At 39.9% G+C, this 17,959-nt stretch overlaps 1 protein-coding gene across 2 annotated transcripts in view; it reads left to right on the plus strand.

Annotated features, from left to right (window-relative positions):
- Nucleotides 1–7,502: 7,502 nt before the first annotated feature.
- Nucleotides 7,503–17,959, plus strand: part of myot (myotilin) — a 29,527-nt gene continuing 19,070 nt past the window's right edge. For both annotated transcript variants that reach the window (XM_038699413.1, XM_038699414.1), the window contains exons 1-5: nucleotides 7,503–7,645; nucleotides 16,279–16,330; nucleotides 17,102–17,270; nucleotides 17,558–17,620; nucleotides 17,805–17,946. In XM_038699413.1, the coding sequence (XP_038555341.1) occupies nucleotides 16,323–16,330; nucleotides 17,102–17,270; nucleotides 17,558–17,620; nucleotides 17,805–17,946 (382 nt within the window). In that variant the 5' untranslated portion in view covers nucleotides 7,503–7,645; nucleotides 16,279–16,322. The remainder of the gene's footprint in view (nucleotides 7,646–16,278; nucleotides 16,331–17,101; nucleotides 17,271–17,557; nucleotides 17,621–17,804; nucleotides 17,947–17,959) is intronic.

Below are 17,959 nucleotides of genomic sequence, written 5' to 3' on the forward strand. Positions count from 1 at the left end.
TCAAGGTGCGTTTTGGCAAAGCTCAGTCGTGACTGCATGTGGCCTTTCTTGAGGAGTGGCTTTTTTCTTGCAACCCTCCCATACAAGGCACATTTGTGGAGAATTTGTGATATTGTTGTCACACACACACAATGACCAGTCTTTGTCATGAATTCCTGCAACTGCTTCAGAGTTGCTGTAGGCCTCTTGGACCAGTTTCCTCCTGGCTCTTTCATCCAGTTTGGAGCGACGTCCTGACCCAGGGAGGGTCTGTGTTGTACCAAATACCTTCCACTTATTAATAAAAGACATCACTGTGCTTCTAGGCACTGATAAAGCCTTTGAAATGTTTTTGTATCCATCTCCTGACTTGTGCCTGTCCACAACTTTATCCCGGAGATCTTTTGACAATGCCTTGCCACCCATAGTTGATTGTTGTCTTCAGTTGCACTACCAAGGACTGAAATGCTTCAGGAAAAGCTTGTTTCATGCTGAGCTAATCAAAATGACCACTGTTGTGGTACTGCAGAATCTCCCCACTACCTTGTGTTTTGTTCCCCCCTTCCCTGTGTTTTCTGTCTGTCCTCCCTGTCTGTGTTTGTCTGGGCGTGGTTACACTTGCTGGCTCCAGCGGCGACCTGGTCCTCATTCCACTAATCAAGCTCCTGCAGTATTTCAACCCCAGTCCTCCTCACATTCTTCACCAGATCGTCAGTTAACCACATGTGGTACATGTGTCAAGGCCAACTGTCTACTCCAGTAAGATTCCTTGTAATTTCTGTGTCTCCCTGGATTAACATGTTTTTCTCTGTGCCCAGGATCACACTACCTCCGGGAACTCTGCTGAACGCCACACCCCGCTCTGCTCACATCTTGCCTGGACAAACTCCCCTCCTCCGTGTTCTCCATTCTGCCCTGTTGGAACCTACCACCCAGTCTTCCGTTGCACTTTTCAATAAAACCCTTTGTTACCCCTTCGAACTGTTCCGAGTCTGCCTTGAGTCCTTAAGTTCTTGTATTATGACAACCACAGCTGATCACAGTTGAAAGTCAATTGGCTTTGTGTGCTATTGAGAAGGTGATTAACTACACCTGGTTGGGTTTTACAAGTCATTTTTAGGAGGGGGGTGATTCTTTTTCCAACTCATTGATTCTGTTTTTTGTAAAAAATAAAAATAAAAATTCTGACAAGTTGGTATTATATCTTTCACTTGGATGTTATAAGTTGTAAATACAGCTGAATGAAACAAAAACTGTGTCTGTCCATTTTCATTTCAGGCTGCAGAGCAACAAAATGTGATTATTTTATAGGGGGGTGATTCTTTTCTATACCCACTGTGTGTGTGGGTGTATATATATATATAAAAATAATGGATTTGTCCCTAATTTCTTACAATTGGGCCATGACTATGAAGGGGATGCTTAGTAGAGATGAGGAATGATAATAGCCAACAATAACTTTTTCTCTGTACACATCATATTTAAGCATTGTTTTAAGATAGACTACAAAAAAAACAACCTATCCTTTAATGTCTTTAAACCTGTCAGTTGCTGGAAGAGGCATTCAAGTTGGTTTCCTGTAGTACATTTCATATCACTTGTCGTTGATATTGACATTTCTGTGAGTACACTGAGTACTTACATTGCAGGTTTTGAAGAAGTCAGTCATCCTCTAGCAGGTTCACAGGGATGGCATGAAGGGTCGGACAGCATCTCATGTTGTTCCTCGATTGACAGTCAGAATAATTATTATTATACAAATATTGAGAGAGAAATAGAAGCTAACTATAACCTTAAACATGACAATGAAAGAGATTTTTGGACACGAATATTCGACTATTTCCTCATTGGGTTAGTATTCAGTTTTCAATTTTGGGATGTGGAGATTCGCCCAAGCACCCACAGTTCTGTCCTGTACAATGCTGCACACTCACCAGCTTGCATCACCCTTTTAAGTATCTCTCAGACACATACAGGCTGCTATTTGTCCGCTTTCGACTTTATTTGTCAGCTGTATGTTTTACTGCCCAAAAAACACAGTTCGGGTTTTGAACCTTTTCACCCACGATTCTGTGTCTCTGCAACTGTCAGTAGACCGTATGGCGACTGATCATCCTCCTAGTCATCACAAGACAATATCATCAATTCACTATTATAGTAGAGAGGTCCCAATCTGTATTGACTGACCATTATGTGATCAACATTGTTGCTATTGCAAAGGTAATCTTAAACTCACCTGAAGGTCATAACTCCTGAGGATCTCTGCAGGGTCTCAGCTGTCTGGCCTTCTGCCTGTCCAGGGCAATCAGTAGTGGTGTGTATCTCTCAAGCTCGCAGTAGAATTGGTTGCATAGGTTCAACATTTGCAAAGCAATGAAACTCAGCAAACACCTGCAAACACACCTGAGAAATGGAGATGGACCACTGCATTGACAAAAAAAGAAAATGACCTGACTTAGATTTTGCTGCATCAAAATGAAAGACTGTGTCTACGAATTGAGTTAGCCAATCAAATATATTTTAAACTAACTAATATTTCATCATTTAGCTTCTATCTGAAGCAACATTCCCACACCGACACAGACCCTTGTGTTTTTTCTCAACAGTGCCATTTTTGGTCTGAACAGGTTTGAGACAGAATTTCAGTCAGGTACTAAATAGTTTATGAACCATGAAGGAGTAATTCAACCATCTCATCATAAATTAACAGCCTTTAACAGAGTCCACAGTGTAAACTGTTTGCACTTAATGCTGTAATAGATCTACAGTTTTCTCAGCTTTTGATCACTGCCAATCATTCTGAAATGTTTAAAAGAAATCTGTTACACTTTTTAATTGCTAAATATACATATTCATTATAAAATCTCACAGTCATAGCTGGACTAATGCACTTTTCTAAAACAATACAATATCCCTCCTACGTCTCAAGTCAGGGCTAAAATAATTTCTTTCATGTTAAAATGTCATCCACTGTGAAATGTTGTTGGCTCCAGTTCTAGTAATGTAGTATTTTTTTATCCTCAATATGTCTGATTAGCAAGCCAGTAATTGACGCAGAAATATGCAAATTGATAACATACCTTGGACAGCTGTAGTGCCTCTCAATACTCTGTTAGATCCTGCGAGAGCAAATATAACAAACAATATAAAGAATTCCCATTAGCCCATTCAACAAGAACATCGTCAAATGTGGATTTTTTTTAAATAAAATATTTTATAATTTATCTGACTCACCAATATCAGAGCTGCTTTCTCAAGTCAGGTGATTATGGGCAATATGTAATTCCTTCTACTTCTCACAAACATGTGATATGGGCAGAGTTTATTGTCATGATAAATGTATTTAGGCTTAGTTACCAGTTTATTAGGTACATCTAGCTAAATTTAATGCAGTCTAATCCAACATTTCTGCAATAAATCCTTCCTTCATAAGAATGATAATGTTTAGTTTTTGTTGATATCCATCGTCAACCGCTTATCCTGCTTACAGCTGCTGACATCGGGCAAAAGGCGGGGGCAAACCGGTAAACCCTGGACAGTTCGCCAGTCTATCGCGGCGTTTCTGATATTTTGTCTATAACATTTATAACAGTGAGGCCATGCTAAATAAAAAAAGACTCATTTCATTTTACAATGATTTATGTCAGAGGTAACACGTGTTTCTGCAACAGAACACCGGAAAAAACAGATGAAAAACAAGTTTAACGTTAGCTGACGTTAGCCAGTTGCTGCCGGGGGTTAAATGGTTAGTTAAGTTAAAGTCAAACAACTGCAATAACTAACTTTAATTTAAAAAGATTTATTCTACTTATTTATGAAAAAACATCATATGTTTAACTTTAGCTGAGCTGTGTTTACCTACCCACTGCTGCTGCTTCTTCTTCACATTAAATTGGGGGATTTGGTGGATCAGATCATAGAGGATCAAATATGATCAAATGCCGCCTTCTTGTCTAATGGACTTTGACCTAGACCCTACACCTAGGGCGAGTCCATTACAATCTCAAAACGTTTTGCGTTTTGCACCCGTTTGTTTTCGGATTGAAGGACATTGTGCAACGTTGCCCAGTGGGCTTCCCCATTTGATGGGCGTGTCAGAGGTGTTACCCGTGTCAGCTGCGACACGTTTGTAAACAAAGCCTTTGTATAAAAATGCAGTAAAAATCCACAACTGTGTGTTCAAGACACCACTGTTTCCGTTCAAAAATACATGTTATGTGTTTTGGGTTTTTTTTGTCGGCACTGAATTCAGCCAAAATCCTTTTAGTTCTAATTTTCGGGACAAACCGGACAGGAATTGGGACAGCTGCTCGTAATTCGGGACTGTCCCGGATTTTCGGGACGTCTGGTTACCCTATTTGGCACCAAAACTTCATGACGTACGAATCTCGGACCAAATCTCACCAAATTTGTCTTTTATAAAGCGCCAATACACGCTTTGTTAAAGTACTTTACGCTTTAATAACTTGTTTAATGAAATGTATGGGTTGATTGTTCTTATGTAGTTTGTATGATGCTTTGGAAATATTGTTGTTACAAATTCATGCCAATAAAGCTAATTTGAATTGAATTGAAGTAAAACAAGTTGACGCCTCGGTATCAAACATCTCATCTGTAAAATGCACTGTAGAAATCTCTTCTAATTACTTATTAAACCGTTGTTTTGTATTTTAACAAAAGCAGTATTGCAGAATAACTTGATATTAATATTCAACATACACTCCAGCTGGTAGGTTTTATCATTAACGGATTACATGTAACGGCATTATGTAATGTGTATACAAAAAAAGTAACTGTATTCCGTTACGGTACAGAAAATAAAGACACAATCAGATTACAGGTAACGTTACATTTAGTAAAATCGGGGATTACTCATTGTGATTACTTTAAGTATAAAGTTCCCATGAAAGAGAAAATGCAGTGCTATTTGCCTCTTGGCACCCCGGGGCTGAATAACATAAGGGCCCGTGGCCACCAAAGTGTTTTTTTCTGACACCAGCGTCTTTCCTTAATTTCACAAAACTGTTTTTACTGTCTCTCGCTTGAGGGGGTTTTGCCTTTTTCGAAAGAGAGTAAATAGGAGATAGAAACAGTTTTTCCGAATAAGTTGTGACGTAGCGAATTTGTAACTCTCGGCTGATCAGCTGTTTCTGCTGTCGGCGTCTTGCCCGGTTGTGCAACGTTCTGCATGCCTGCCGCTCCTTTGTGCTGAGAAAAGAGGTGGATCCAAATCTCGGCAGGTAGCCTTCATCATGGTATGTATATATGTTCTGCCGAATTATACATTCAACTCTTAAATGTCCTTTTCAGATACTTTGCTCTACACACTGATTACGGGGTTATCACCGCATATTTTTGCTGAATCTCAATGAATACTACTGCTACTGAGTAATAAAATATTAACAACTCTAAACGTTCATAAAATATATATACTTTGAATCATTTATCACCATTGATGAACCCCACAAAGGATATTATAGAGTTTAAAAACATTATTTGGAGGTGCATGCGATTCTCGCAGGCATGCAAAATGGCATGCAAGATAGTGTTCGCAGCCACACCGACCGCTGGTCGCTACCACTAGGGGAGCTAAAGATAGTGGTCACTGCCACACTGACCGCTGGTCGCTACCACTAGGGGAGCCACAATTAGAGGAATTTGATTTTAATAAGCATCAGTGAATCTATGTAATTTAGTGTTCAGAAATTAAAGTTTTAAAAAAAAATGTAAGTATTATATTTAAGTTAAGGTTTACTCAAAAAAACTATACCACTGCTTAAAAAGTTTGAGGTCATCAGTTTCCACAAATATCAAAAACTGAACTTTTCTGAACATATTCAGGTTTACAGAAACTTTGTTCAAACATCAAAACATGCTGTCTTCTGCAGGACTCGGGCCAATTACTTTTGGCATTGATATGTTTTATACCCTTTAGCTAAGCTTTTTCCATAATGGAAGTCTATAGAGAAAAACTTACCTGTTTTTGTCACCTCCATATTTAGTCATACTTTGGGCGAGAGACGTCATTCAAAGTTTAAATATGTTTAGACACTTGGGACTTTGGGGCTTTAGGTCGGTTTTTGTTATCTATACTTTTTGAAGGGAAAATAATCCATAACAGAAACCCATGTAAACAGACAAACACCGACCAACTATAACACAGGGATCATAACAGACAAAACCTAAACGAGAACACAGAACTAGAACACCAAGTACAGAGCAGACTAAACCAAAATGATGCAGAGAAAGAACTAGAAGCAAACACTATGACATGAACTAAGGCACAGGACTGGGAACAAAGACATGGAACCAAAACCGACTAAATAATAGATACTGAACTGACAAAACAATAACTCAAAACACAACAGACTATATAACTGATACTGGACACAGGACAGAGCCCAAAACACTAGCCAGATACTAAACAGACTACAAATAACATGACTGACTGAAAACAACCAACTGACTTACTGAAAATAACTAAACAGAGCAGACACTCCCACAGTATGACACTATGGCAGGCTTCTGCAGGGCTGAAGACTTTCAAAATCAAAAGTTTATTTTTATTTTTATTTATTAAAGTTTATTTATTATATTATTTTTATCTTTCTTTCTATCATTCTTTCCTTCCTTCTTTCCTCCTTTCCTTTTTGTATTGTACTACAGCAACTTCTAAGCGATCATCAACTAGCCATCAACTTCAAAAACACACGTTTTCTTCAGGAAATGCATTTTATGTAGGAGGCATGTATGAGTGTATCGCAGATCTCTTCATATTTTGTCTCACTATAGATAATTTGATTTCACTTCATTCAAGACTAATTGTTTTTTGTCATACTGTAATTGCGATTAGATTAATGTTGGGGTAAATAAAATGGTGGCTAATCCCTTGATCACAAGTTGTTAACTGTGTGTAAGATTGTGTTTTAAAGAAAGTCTCTCTATCTTCCTCTGTCTCTCTTTTCCCATTCTCTCATTTCCAGAGGTCTCATCTCATGTATCCCCGAACACGCACTGGCACCAGTTACGGGTTTCCTGGCCCCTGTCTCACACTCTTGGATGAAGTTAGGTCATCGAGCTTCGTGACGCATCAGCCACATTTTCTTTTGGAATCGTCTCAACATGTGTCTTCGTTTTTTGTGATTCCTAAAAGATTTGCAGAGTGCAACAAATGATCTCTCTCTCTCTTTTGTCCATCACACTGGTAGTTTTGGATTGATGTTAGCTGCTAATATTAGCTAACACAGAGACAGGTGAAGCACTCATCTGACCAGATCTGAGCTTCACCCCTGTTGCCTTGGACTTGGAGATCTGCTCTGCAGTGAGTTTGTCACTGTTGATGTACACTTTATTCTGCTCTAAATTTGCCCCTTTAGTACCCCTCCAACTGAATCCCTCCTGTCCTCCTCTCCCCAACCCCCTCACCGGCCTCAGATTCCCTCTTAACCCCATTCCACCACCACACACATGTCCCCTGCCTGTGTGTTTGTGTGCAAATGTGTGTGTCAGCTCACCAAGAGTAAGGAAGGGTCCAGTGACCAAGCCATGACTGGCAGCCACACAGTCGCATAGCAGTTTGGCATTGAGCATTTGGATCATTCACACTTCCTGTTGGATCAATACATTTGTTGTTGTTGTTTTAGCCTGCTGGGAAAAGGCCAGACAGGTAAGGAGGGGGAACATTTTGGTTTAAGTTTTCTACAGTTGGGATAAAGCTGTGTGTTGAAGGTGCAGCTGGGCCTGTTTAGCATGGCTGGATCCACACTAGAGTTTCAACATAACTGTAAGATATAATCACACTCTCAGTTAAGGGTGAAGGAACCTGTGTGATCCAGCTTACACACCAGATATTTTCCTTTTGTTGCACATTTCCAGACCACAGTGCAAATCTTCAAATTGGCGAATGCGGTAACTCAATGTAGGACCGTTTTGTGTGGTGGTTTATGGGGATACTGCTCCTTGTTTTGATTGGCACAGTGAATAGAAAGCCAACGTAAAGGTAATCAGATAATCAAATGTTGTAATTCACTTGGTCAAGGGCCATGCGGATCTGCAGGCAGTGTTGGACTGAATGTGGTGAACGAGTTTGCAGTCAGAAAGAAGAGGACAGCTGGGATGATCTGTCTGGAGCTAAATTTATATGATGTGTCATATGTCCATGTTCCTGACTATCTATTTATCTACTTTATCTCTATATCTAAGTATTTATGTATCTATAGCTGTATATTTGTATGCATCTCTCTCATCTGTGAATCTTTGTTTCCCTTTTTCTTAAGCTTCCTCATCTCTGTCTATCTGCCTACAACCAATTTTTCTGTCTGCGTCTGTCTATATATTTGTCAGTGTGATGATGTGACTGTATACAGCACTGTGCAAAAGTAAGATTTAGAGGTGTGGGGAAAATCCTGTAAAGTAAGAAAACTGACGTTAATAATAGATTACATGTATAAATGAACAGAGATTTTGTAGACCTTGTCGGTGTATGATTAAACAATTGCTAATGATCACCCATTCAATATGTAGGTTGAAATACAACCATTAATTGAAACAGAAACATCTGAATAGAAGGAATACAACTGGGTGAAGACTGAGCACAGCAACAAGACACAAGGTAGTTATACTGCAGCAGGAAGGCCTCTCCCAGGCAGACATTTCAAGGCAGACAGGGTTTGCCAGATGTGCTTTCCAAGCTCTTTTGAAGAAGCACAAAGAAGCTGGCAACGCTGAGGACAGTAGATGCTGTGGTCGGTCAAAGAAACTTACTGCAGTGTGAAGACAAATTGTGCTTACTTCCTTTCACAATTGGAAGATGTCCAGAAGTGCCATCAGCTAAGAGCTGCAGAAAACAGTTGGACCCATCTACTGTCTGGCCAGAAAAAAACTAGCAACAAAGTGGGGGGCAGAAAAATGGCCGCATGTGTTCTAGACTGATGAGTCAAAATTTTAAATATTAGGCTGCAGCAGAAGGCAGTAAGTTCGCCGAAGGGCTGGAGAGTGGCACAAGAATAAGTGTTTACAGGTGACAGTGAAGCATAGTGGAGGTTCCTTGCGAGTTTGGGGCTGAATCTCTGCAAACAGAGCTGGGGATTTGGTCAGAATGAATGGTCTCCTCGATGCTGAGAAGTACAGGCAGATACTTTTTCATCATGCAAAACCATCAGGGAGGCGTCTGATTGGCCCCAAATTTATTCTGCAGTATGACAACGACCTCAAACATACAGAGAAAGTCATTATGAACTATCCTCAGCTTAAAGAAGACCAAGGAGTCCTGGAAGCGATAGTATGCCAACCACAGAGCCCTAATCTCAACATCATCAAATCTGACTGGGATTGCATGAAAGCATCTTGGAGAAGCTACTACCACTACTGTGGGTAGATCTCCAAGATGTTTGGGCCAAGCTACCTGGTGAGTTCCTTCAAAAAACGTGTGCAAGTGGACGTAAAAGAAATGACGCTGTGTTTAAGACACACCAAATATTGATTTTATTTAGATTTTTCTTCTGTTCGCTCACTTTGCATTTTGTTAATTGACAAATATAATCTATTACAGACAAAGCATTCTTACATTACAGCATTTTCCCAAACCTGCCTATGCCTACTACTAGTTATACTATGCTTATATATGGGTTAAAGTGTGTGTGCAAGCATGTCTGTTGACCAGGATGCAAGCTGTCTATATCAGTGCAGTGGATGAAAAATCTGTAACATCCGTTTGAGAGTTTAAGGGGTAGAAGTTAAAAAAAGAAACAAGTGTGTCAGTTATATAGCCTACAGGGTGAGGCAACATAAGACATACCAGCCAAAGTTGAGTGGGTGGCAGAGATGGGGTGAGGGGGGGTTCGCAGTGCAAGCCTGGCATGCCTGTATGACGCTGTGTTCAGCCACTGTGCTGTGGTTGGTGGACAGAGAGATCAGGTGACCGAGTCTGATCTAAATCAGTCCCTCTAGCAGACAAGTTGAGGGGTTAGGGGAATTGGAGAGGTGGAGGGTTAAGAGGTTTTTCTTCGGAATGATGCAACTGAGAAAATTCTAAATGGGCCCACATAGAGGAATTACTCTTTTCCAGCAATAGTCTCTTTACATCCTGGAGTAACTTTTAAAATCACCCTTGCAAGACTCTTATGTAATAATACATAAATCTGAATCCCAAACTGGGGCTTCCCCATCAACTGAGATAACATTGTTTGCTCAGATTCTGTGTTTTTGTGGACGTAGATGGATTACTGAACGAGCCTATTGATCACAGGCCAAGGGGCCAGAACCTCTATTTGAAGTTGCGGTTAACATTTCTTGCTGGAAAGTCAATCAAATAACCACAATTAGACGCAAAACGACCACAAAGAGATGCATAATAGCATTAAACAACCACTGCATAATTCGTGGTTGGTTCTTGTCTCTTTGATCATTTGTGTTTCTTTCAGTCTGGGGTTTTTGCTCCTTTGGAGAAAGGATGGGGGTGTTTTTACATGTCTATGCCCAGGGACTTATTGTCTCATAATCTGTGCATGGGTGTGGACAGAAAATCTATCCAAACATTGCCATAGTTATCAACTGGAATTAATGTTTTCATATTCTCCTCTTTTTAGCCATTCTAGCAGATTGGCTCTGGAAATGGCAATGTCTGTCTGACTCTTGGTCCACCATTTTGGTCCAGACTAAAGTACTTTGGTCAGACATTCATCTTACCCAGAGGATGAATCTTGCTAACTTTAATGATCCTCTGACTTTTCAAAAGGACATCATCAGGTGAATATTTTTATGACCTACAAGTTCATGACCTTTCCATCATTTATTTTCAGTTCGCTAACACGCTAAACTAAGTTGGCCAAAATGATAAACATTATTGCTAAACATCAGCATGTTAGCAATGTCACGGTGAGTATGTTGTGCCTCAGTACAGCCTCACAGAGACTCCTGGTCTTGTTGTTAGAGGAGTGTAAAGTTAGCTATTTATGTTATTACTGAATAATGAAGTACCTTAATCAATCTCCCACTGTCACTTAGAAGCACCAAATACCCTTTTACAGTATTTTTACTATGGAACTTTTATTTATCCCTTGTTTCTTCGATATGTATAAATGAAGAACACTTTATTTTGTGGGTCTTTAATTTCCACTTTTAAGGAAATTAAAAACGTATTTCAATTTAGCGTAACCCAGAAATTCTTTTAGTCAGTGAACAGCAGGTCAGCTGAACATGAGTGTTTGACTTGAACTTTGCAAGCATACACTTAATATTTAAAATATATTTATATGAAATTATTTTTAAATTATGTAATTAAATTTAAATAAATGTTAACATGATTACCATGCTCAAAATGTACATTTTCTACATCAAACACCATTGTTATGAGCCTTTTCAGTCACTATTTATTCCATTTGGAATATACATACTTTATATTTAAATATCTATAGAGAGAGATTTCTATTTGAATTTTATTAAATAGAGAACTGAGTAATAAAAAAAACAATATGTATCATGAAAAGCTAGTTTTAGGCAATGCTGACTATACAGACGTTTCACATTGTGCATCTGTATGAATTGTTCTTGTGCTTTTAGCCACTGTACGCAAGTCTCCTGCAGTGGCTGATTTTATAGTTACATGGATTGTGATGCCTCCTGTCAGTCAAAGAAGAACCCACAGACTTATTTAATGATTACTTACTGGTAGATTACAACACTCATCCAGCTCTGCTGCTAGAATGTGTTGCTGATGGGTTAAATTTGTCCACAGCTGAGAGCGGCTGGTGGTTGGAGGCTTCATGGAGTATGCAGGGCTGGAATTACACAGTGGGTGGTTTGTTTAAATTTAACAAGGTTTGTGGGTAGGTGTTGGTGAAGAGCTCTTCTTCATCAGCCAGGATCTATGTCATGATCTTTGAGTAGAATTCAGGACAGTTCATTCAAAATACCCATCTGTTTAAGAAATACAGGACATGTTTTGTATTGCAATGTGTAGATTTGGAAATACAGGGAATTATTAGACTACATGTACAGTATATGCTGTTACTGTATAGAATAGAAGATTACACATGCCAAACTGATGCAGGCAAGAGGATATTTCTATGGCAACAGCTAAGAAATGAATCATCTTAGAGTATACTGCCAGATTCTGAACACTTTTGTGTATCATAAGAAATTGAATGAGTCATCCTGAACGTCTCTCTGTGTCCTGTTTGGTGAGAACAAGTGGAAACACAGTAATACACAACTCGACTGTTCTCTCTTTCCTGTGGAGCTGAACAGGTGGGATAATGAGCATCATCCCAGGAGATACACAGTGTTAAAAATACCAGCCATTATCCTTCATTGACACATAAACTCCAGAGTTGTGTGCCGTAGGTCAAAATACTCAACGGCAATAGCAGAACATCTGTTTGTTGTGTGTTTGCGCGGACTGAATTTGTTTTCCACCTTTATCGGCAGACATAACATTTTAGGTTGTAAACTAAAGTCTAAATGGTCAATTAAATCCTGAATTTCCCCCCCCAAAAAAACTGACTAGTCTTATGACAATAAGAAATATTGCTGAAGAACACAAAGTGCACAGAATAACATCCAAACAACAGCATGGAGGTCCTACACATTTAAAACCAGGTGTAAATAAAATACAAACCCTGCAGGCAGGAATGTTGGGAGCTATTTGTGGTGTAAATCTGTTTGCACATTCTGTTTCTTAAATCATGGGTGAAGATCAAAAGCAGCTAGCAGCTTCACACATGACTGAAGGTCACTAGTGTAGTTTATTGGGTCAGTCGTTGTCTCACTTTCCCCCCACAGGAGCAGCGTAGGCTTGGACTGATTCATTAATATGTCGATGTAATAGTACGAGTAATAGTAGCCTTAACATTTGCAGTATATGAGATCAATGAATTCATATTATTTCTTTTATGATTTTGCACTATATTCTATTCTATGTAGGTGTTATGTGATGGCATCAGACCTTGAATCGCTACAAAAGGATGGACAGTGTCAATGCAGCACCAAAATGAAATTTGAGACTGTTGCCTATAAAGTCGCTGCTACTACATCATTTGTTCCGAATGGTTCCCAAAGCTGCTTTAATGCATGCAAAGTTAAATTTACTCATCACTTGGAGTAGACTTCTCAAGCCATGAAGTGTTTTGTTTGTGGCTCTGGAGGAGTTTTCACAGTGATGTCATCTGGGTTGTTTAGGTTTGGGCTTGAGAAGAAACGTTTTGGGGGAAAAAACACAAAGCCTGCGTTACAAATTGGAAGCATAGCGCCAGGTAGGGAGGTCAAGTGAAAGACGCTGTCAAGTTGCATCATGGGAAATGCAGGATCCAGTGTTTTTGGAGCATCACCCATATTAGAGCCTAAAAGTTGGGATATCTTCTTTGCTGCTGCTTCGATTTTGACATTTTTGTTTTATCTTAACCTCTTGTTCAGTCTCCAACTTTATAGAAATGCAATACTAAACTGCTGGTGTAACCTTTTAATTGGTGCTTTACTGCTCCTGTAATTGATATTGTGAAAATGTTGTGCTTGTCTGGGTCATCACTGAACTTGTCCACCACTTCCTGCATGTCTCCATCCATCTATTGCTTGCCAGGCAACAGATTAGTAGAGCTGTGTGAATGCAGCTTGTTGCCGCTACAAATCCTTTGGTTATGTAACAGAGAGACAATTGATATGAGGGCTTCAGCAGCAGCTGTTGTTTTATCAACAACAGGCTTCGACCAAGCCACACACAGACACACCTGCTGGGATTATCTGAGGGGAAAACTGGAAGTACACACGGATGTTGTACATACTGTAGCTATTTTTTCTTAAGCCGTGATCCCCTAGTTAAGACAGTGTTTACTCTGTGGTGATGTCACTAGTGTGGTCCCTATATAGCTATTCCACAGACAAACACCCAGAGAGGAAAAAATGAAGGAGGTGAAAGACAGAGCTGAGGCAAGTATCTGGTGTGAAGCAGAGCTTTACCCTCAACTGTTTGTCTGTATGTGTCTTGTTAATGGAGACACAAGGATTTATCTCAGGTCAGAGAGTCTCTGCCGAGCTCAGGAGGCGGCAGAGTTTAATTTAGCATGGAAACCTGAACCTCAGCCTCCTCTGTCAGCTCCTTCTCTGGGCCCAGGACATACCCACAGGGGGCAGCAGCATGGGATTTGTGGGTGTGAAACAATGAAAGACTCCATATACCTTCAATTAGTTGCAATACCCCATAAATTGCTAAACAACATGAGACCGTGGTGGACACACTTGATGATCTGCAACATAGGAAGTGATGCATTTTTTGACCTAGCTTTGAAAGAGTACACAAGTGCACTCACTGGGCAATACAGTGTCACAGACAGGATCTGAAATTGCAAATTTAGATTCGAATGGTTCACTCCTGACGTGAAAGTTGACATAACTGTGGCGTTGTGGCGTGTGTGTGTGTGCATTTGTGTTTAAGTGCACTTCTGCTTTCATATCCGCCGGTGTGTGTGTGGGTGTGTGGGTGTGTGTGTGTGTGCATGGTAATTCTGCGGTCATACAAGGAGGTGGGCGAAATCCAAAGTGGAGCCGATGAGGTTCAGTTTCTGTCACGTGTTACAACATCAGACACGACAAAGATATGACCGCACATGTGTTAAAATGATGAACGGGTCCAGGCACTTTTCAGCAAACACATAAGGTATATAGTTGCACCAATACAAAGAGAAACAGGTTGAAAATTAGATTGGATGTTTCTTAGTAAAGTATCCCTACAAAAGGCAGTGCTATATGCTTCTTCATACACATAGAATTCTTTCGCTTCCATTTTTCATATATGCTTGTGTTCTTCACACCAGTTAACACATTGTTAAATTACAGAGCTTAGTCTTCTGGTGAAAAGTAAAGTTGGGGCCACAAAAGAAATATTCACTTTTATCCCGTATCACGCTTCACATTTCTGCACAGTACCGTGTTTATGTTACACGCTATTTATAGATAGTTTTTAGTTTGTTTGTCTTTGTTGGACACAATCTGTGTTTTCTGTGTGTGTGTGTGTGTGTGTGTGTGTGTGTGTGTGTGTGTGTGTGTGGTTAGTGACAGGATCAAATTAAATCAACCATCTGGTGTTCCCTCTAGAAAATCTGTTGGCATGTTTTCGCTCACACAGGGTTTTCCCAGGGAATAAAACTGACAAGCCTTTTCTTAGACTGTGCCTATTCAGCTAAGCTTTGCTACATTTACGGAGGAATAGACTGTGGTCACAGCAGGATCTCTGGATTCACCACAGCTGTTTTTAGTGCTGCACCCATTTTAATGATGGACAAGGACAGAAAAGTCCACTATAATTTTGCAGACTTCAAATTTAGGATTTCTGCCACTCTGTGTGTAGTCAAAATTTGCAGCAGAGAATATGGATGAGAACAGCAAAAAAAAAGTAGCTGTGGAACAAAATGTAGTTTGACAGTCAATCAATCACAGTATCAGCCTTTTTAAAGAGCCAATTTATATTTTCTCAAATGCTAATTTTCTGAATGATATCGTGTTCTACTGCAACAGCAGCTAAAACATGTTCATGGCCGCCTGCTACAGAAAGAATAGTACATTAATACAGAGTACAGCCATGCTATTGTCTTGCCTAGTTCTTTTAGTTATAATCTATGAACATGTACATTTGTCACACAGCATGTTAGCATATGCCTCTCAGTGCTTCCATTCCACTGGCATTTTGCTAACAATGGCTCTCACGCCAAGAGGATTGCCAGATATTGCATCTCAGCAGTGCAGGCTTCCCTACAACCAGTAATCCCACTAAGAATCTGACTGGAGAGACAAAACACCTTTGTTTTCAAAAGGTTTTCTCTTTTTTTATATAATGCATGCTTGCAAAAGTTCCTTTTCTGTGTGCACTATGGGCAGAAAAACTCTGTAGAGGTGCAAACTGAGTGACCTGAACAATACAATACAATACAATACAATACAATACAATACAATAGTCCTGCAATAAATCAGACCTTTGGGGGCATTGATATCTGAATCCCTTGCTCAAGAAGCTTTACTTCTCCAAGACAGTCGTAATTGATATATTTTGATACATGTAGCTAAGCTTGGCATTCTACAGTCTTTCCTCACTGTGCAGAAAACTCCTGGATCACAGAGCTGCCATTTCCCAGCACTGCTAACACCTCTGAGGTTAAAAAAACCTTTAGTATCCAGGGAGGGAATTTGCGGAACATGCACACTCTCAAAACCCTACTTATTATTCATGTAGTGAAACATACTCACACCTGGGTGATAAAAAGCTGCAGCAGGAGAGAGTGCAACATGTCTGACCCTTTGCTTCTGTCTTTCCAGAGAGTAAAACAACATTTGTCACTGCCTCCTGGAACGCCTGAAACATGGCACAGTAAGTTAGACCTGCATACACACTCTCTCTCTCACACACAGATAATAACTGAATGTATGAAAAACTTTTGTGGTTTTGTGGCAAACTTTACAAAAAACTCAGTTAATCACACACGGGCAGAATGGTTACTTCATTTTAAAGTCAATTCCAGTGACTCAATAGCCTTTCAGAATACAGGTTAGATATTTAGGAGTTACAAAGTATAGTGCACAAGAAAACAATCAAGAACAGAAACTGAAGCGGATCTAATAACGCTATGTAACACAATGTAATCACAGCAGGACAGTGATTTTTTGAAATGGACCTATTTCCAATGAGAAAAAGGGTTGTGTCTTTTTGTTCACATTAAGTCAGAAAAAAGGACATATTAATACAAATTAAGGCAAAACGTTTCCTCAGACAGCTTAGGGAAGAAGTCTTGAAGGTACTTGAAGGCTGCTGACTCCTTATCTAGAGCTCTGACATATTGTTTCAGAAGGCCCAATCTGATGTGCAGTGGAGGCATCAGCACCTTCCAATGGTCTACAAGTGGATCCCACTTGGATTCATTTGTTATTTTACCCGGACTTTGTGTGAACAAAAAGACACAAATTCATCAGTTTTCTCAGTGGAAAGGGGTAAAGTTCAAAATACCACTGTTCTGATTACAAAAGCAAAGTTTGTGGGGAATGATAAAAAAAATCAAAACTTTTGAGGCAGTAATGAAAAAAAAAAGTGTTTGCCTAACCCTATGATAATTTCCCAATCATGTGCTGATATGTGACTGCGTAGCATCCAGAGGGTGCAGAAGAAGACCAGCACCGTGTCTCTGACCATCTCCTCTTCCTCCTCTGCATCCTCCTCTCGAGAGCTCTCCTCCTGCTCCTCCAGCTCCTCCTCCGCGGTCCTCTCTCAGAGACACTCCAGCCTGGTGCAGCCGCTGTGTGTCAGCCCTCAGAGGGTAATCACATAGACTGATAGACAAGATGACTGTATGTTAGAGATTCAACTCAGACTTGTAAATGAAGCTCCTGGGGATGTGAGCGTGAACTTGACATTGCATTGAGCTTTTGATGTGGAGTGTGGGGGATAATTAACATTGTAGACTGGGACCAGGATCTATAGATAGTGACTGTTTATAATTTACTAATACAAAAAGTGTATTTAGTGTTTAACAAATACGTAAAATGACTATTAAACAAATAATCATAAAAAACAAAAATGAAATACATTATTTTCCATTTCCAGACTCAGAGTCCCATCTACAATCAACAGTATTCAGGGAATGGAGTGGCCCCTACTTTTGTAAAGGTAAAACACACTTATACATACTGTATGTATATACTGTAAATTATTATTGGGGAAATAAAAAAAGAAAAGCTTTTATGATTTAAACAGAGGATTGCTGATTACAATAATATCCCCTGTCCTTTCTCTTCCTCTGTCATCTTTCCATTGTTTCCATCTCCGCATCCATGGTCTTCCCCCCTGCCAGTGCCTCCACGATGTGTCCACAGTGAACGGTCAGTTGGTGGTCCTGGAGTGCAGACTCAGGGGAACTCCCCCCCTGCAGGTCATGTGGTACAGAGAGGACGAACAAATACTGGACTCCGATGATTTTAGGATACTACGCAAAAGTGAGTGTGCTGT

This window comes from Micropterus salmoides, unplaced genomic scaffold (assembly GCF_014851395.1).
Source record: "Micropterus salmoides isolate LMB-PRFRI ecotype aquatic unplaced genomic scaffold, ASM1485139v1 Ms_hic_scaffold_5, whole genome shotgun sequence".
In the NCBI taxonomy this organism is placed as follows: domain Eukaryota; kingdom Metazoa; phylum Chordata; class Actinopteri; order Centrarchiformes; family Centrarchidae; genus Micropterus; species Micropterus salmoides.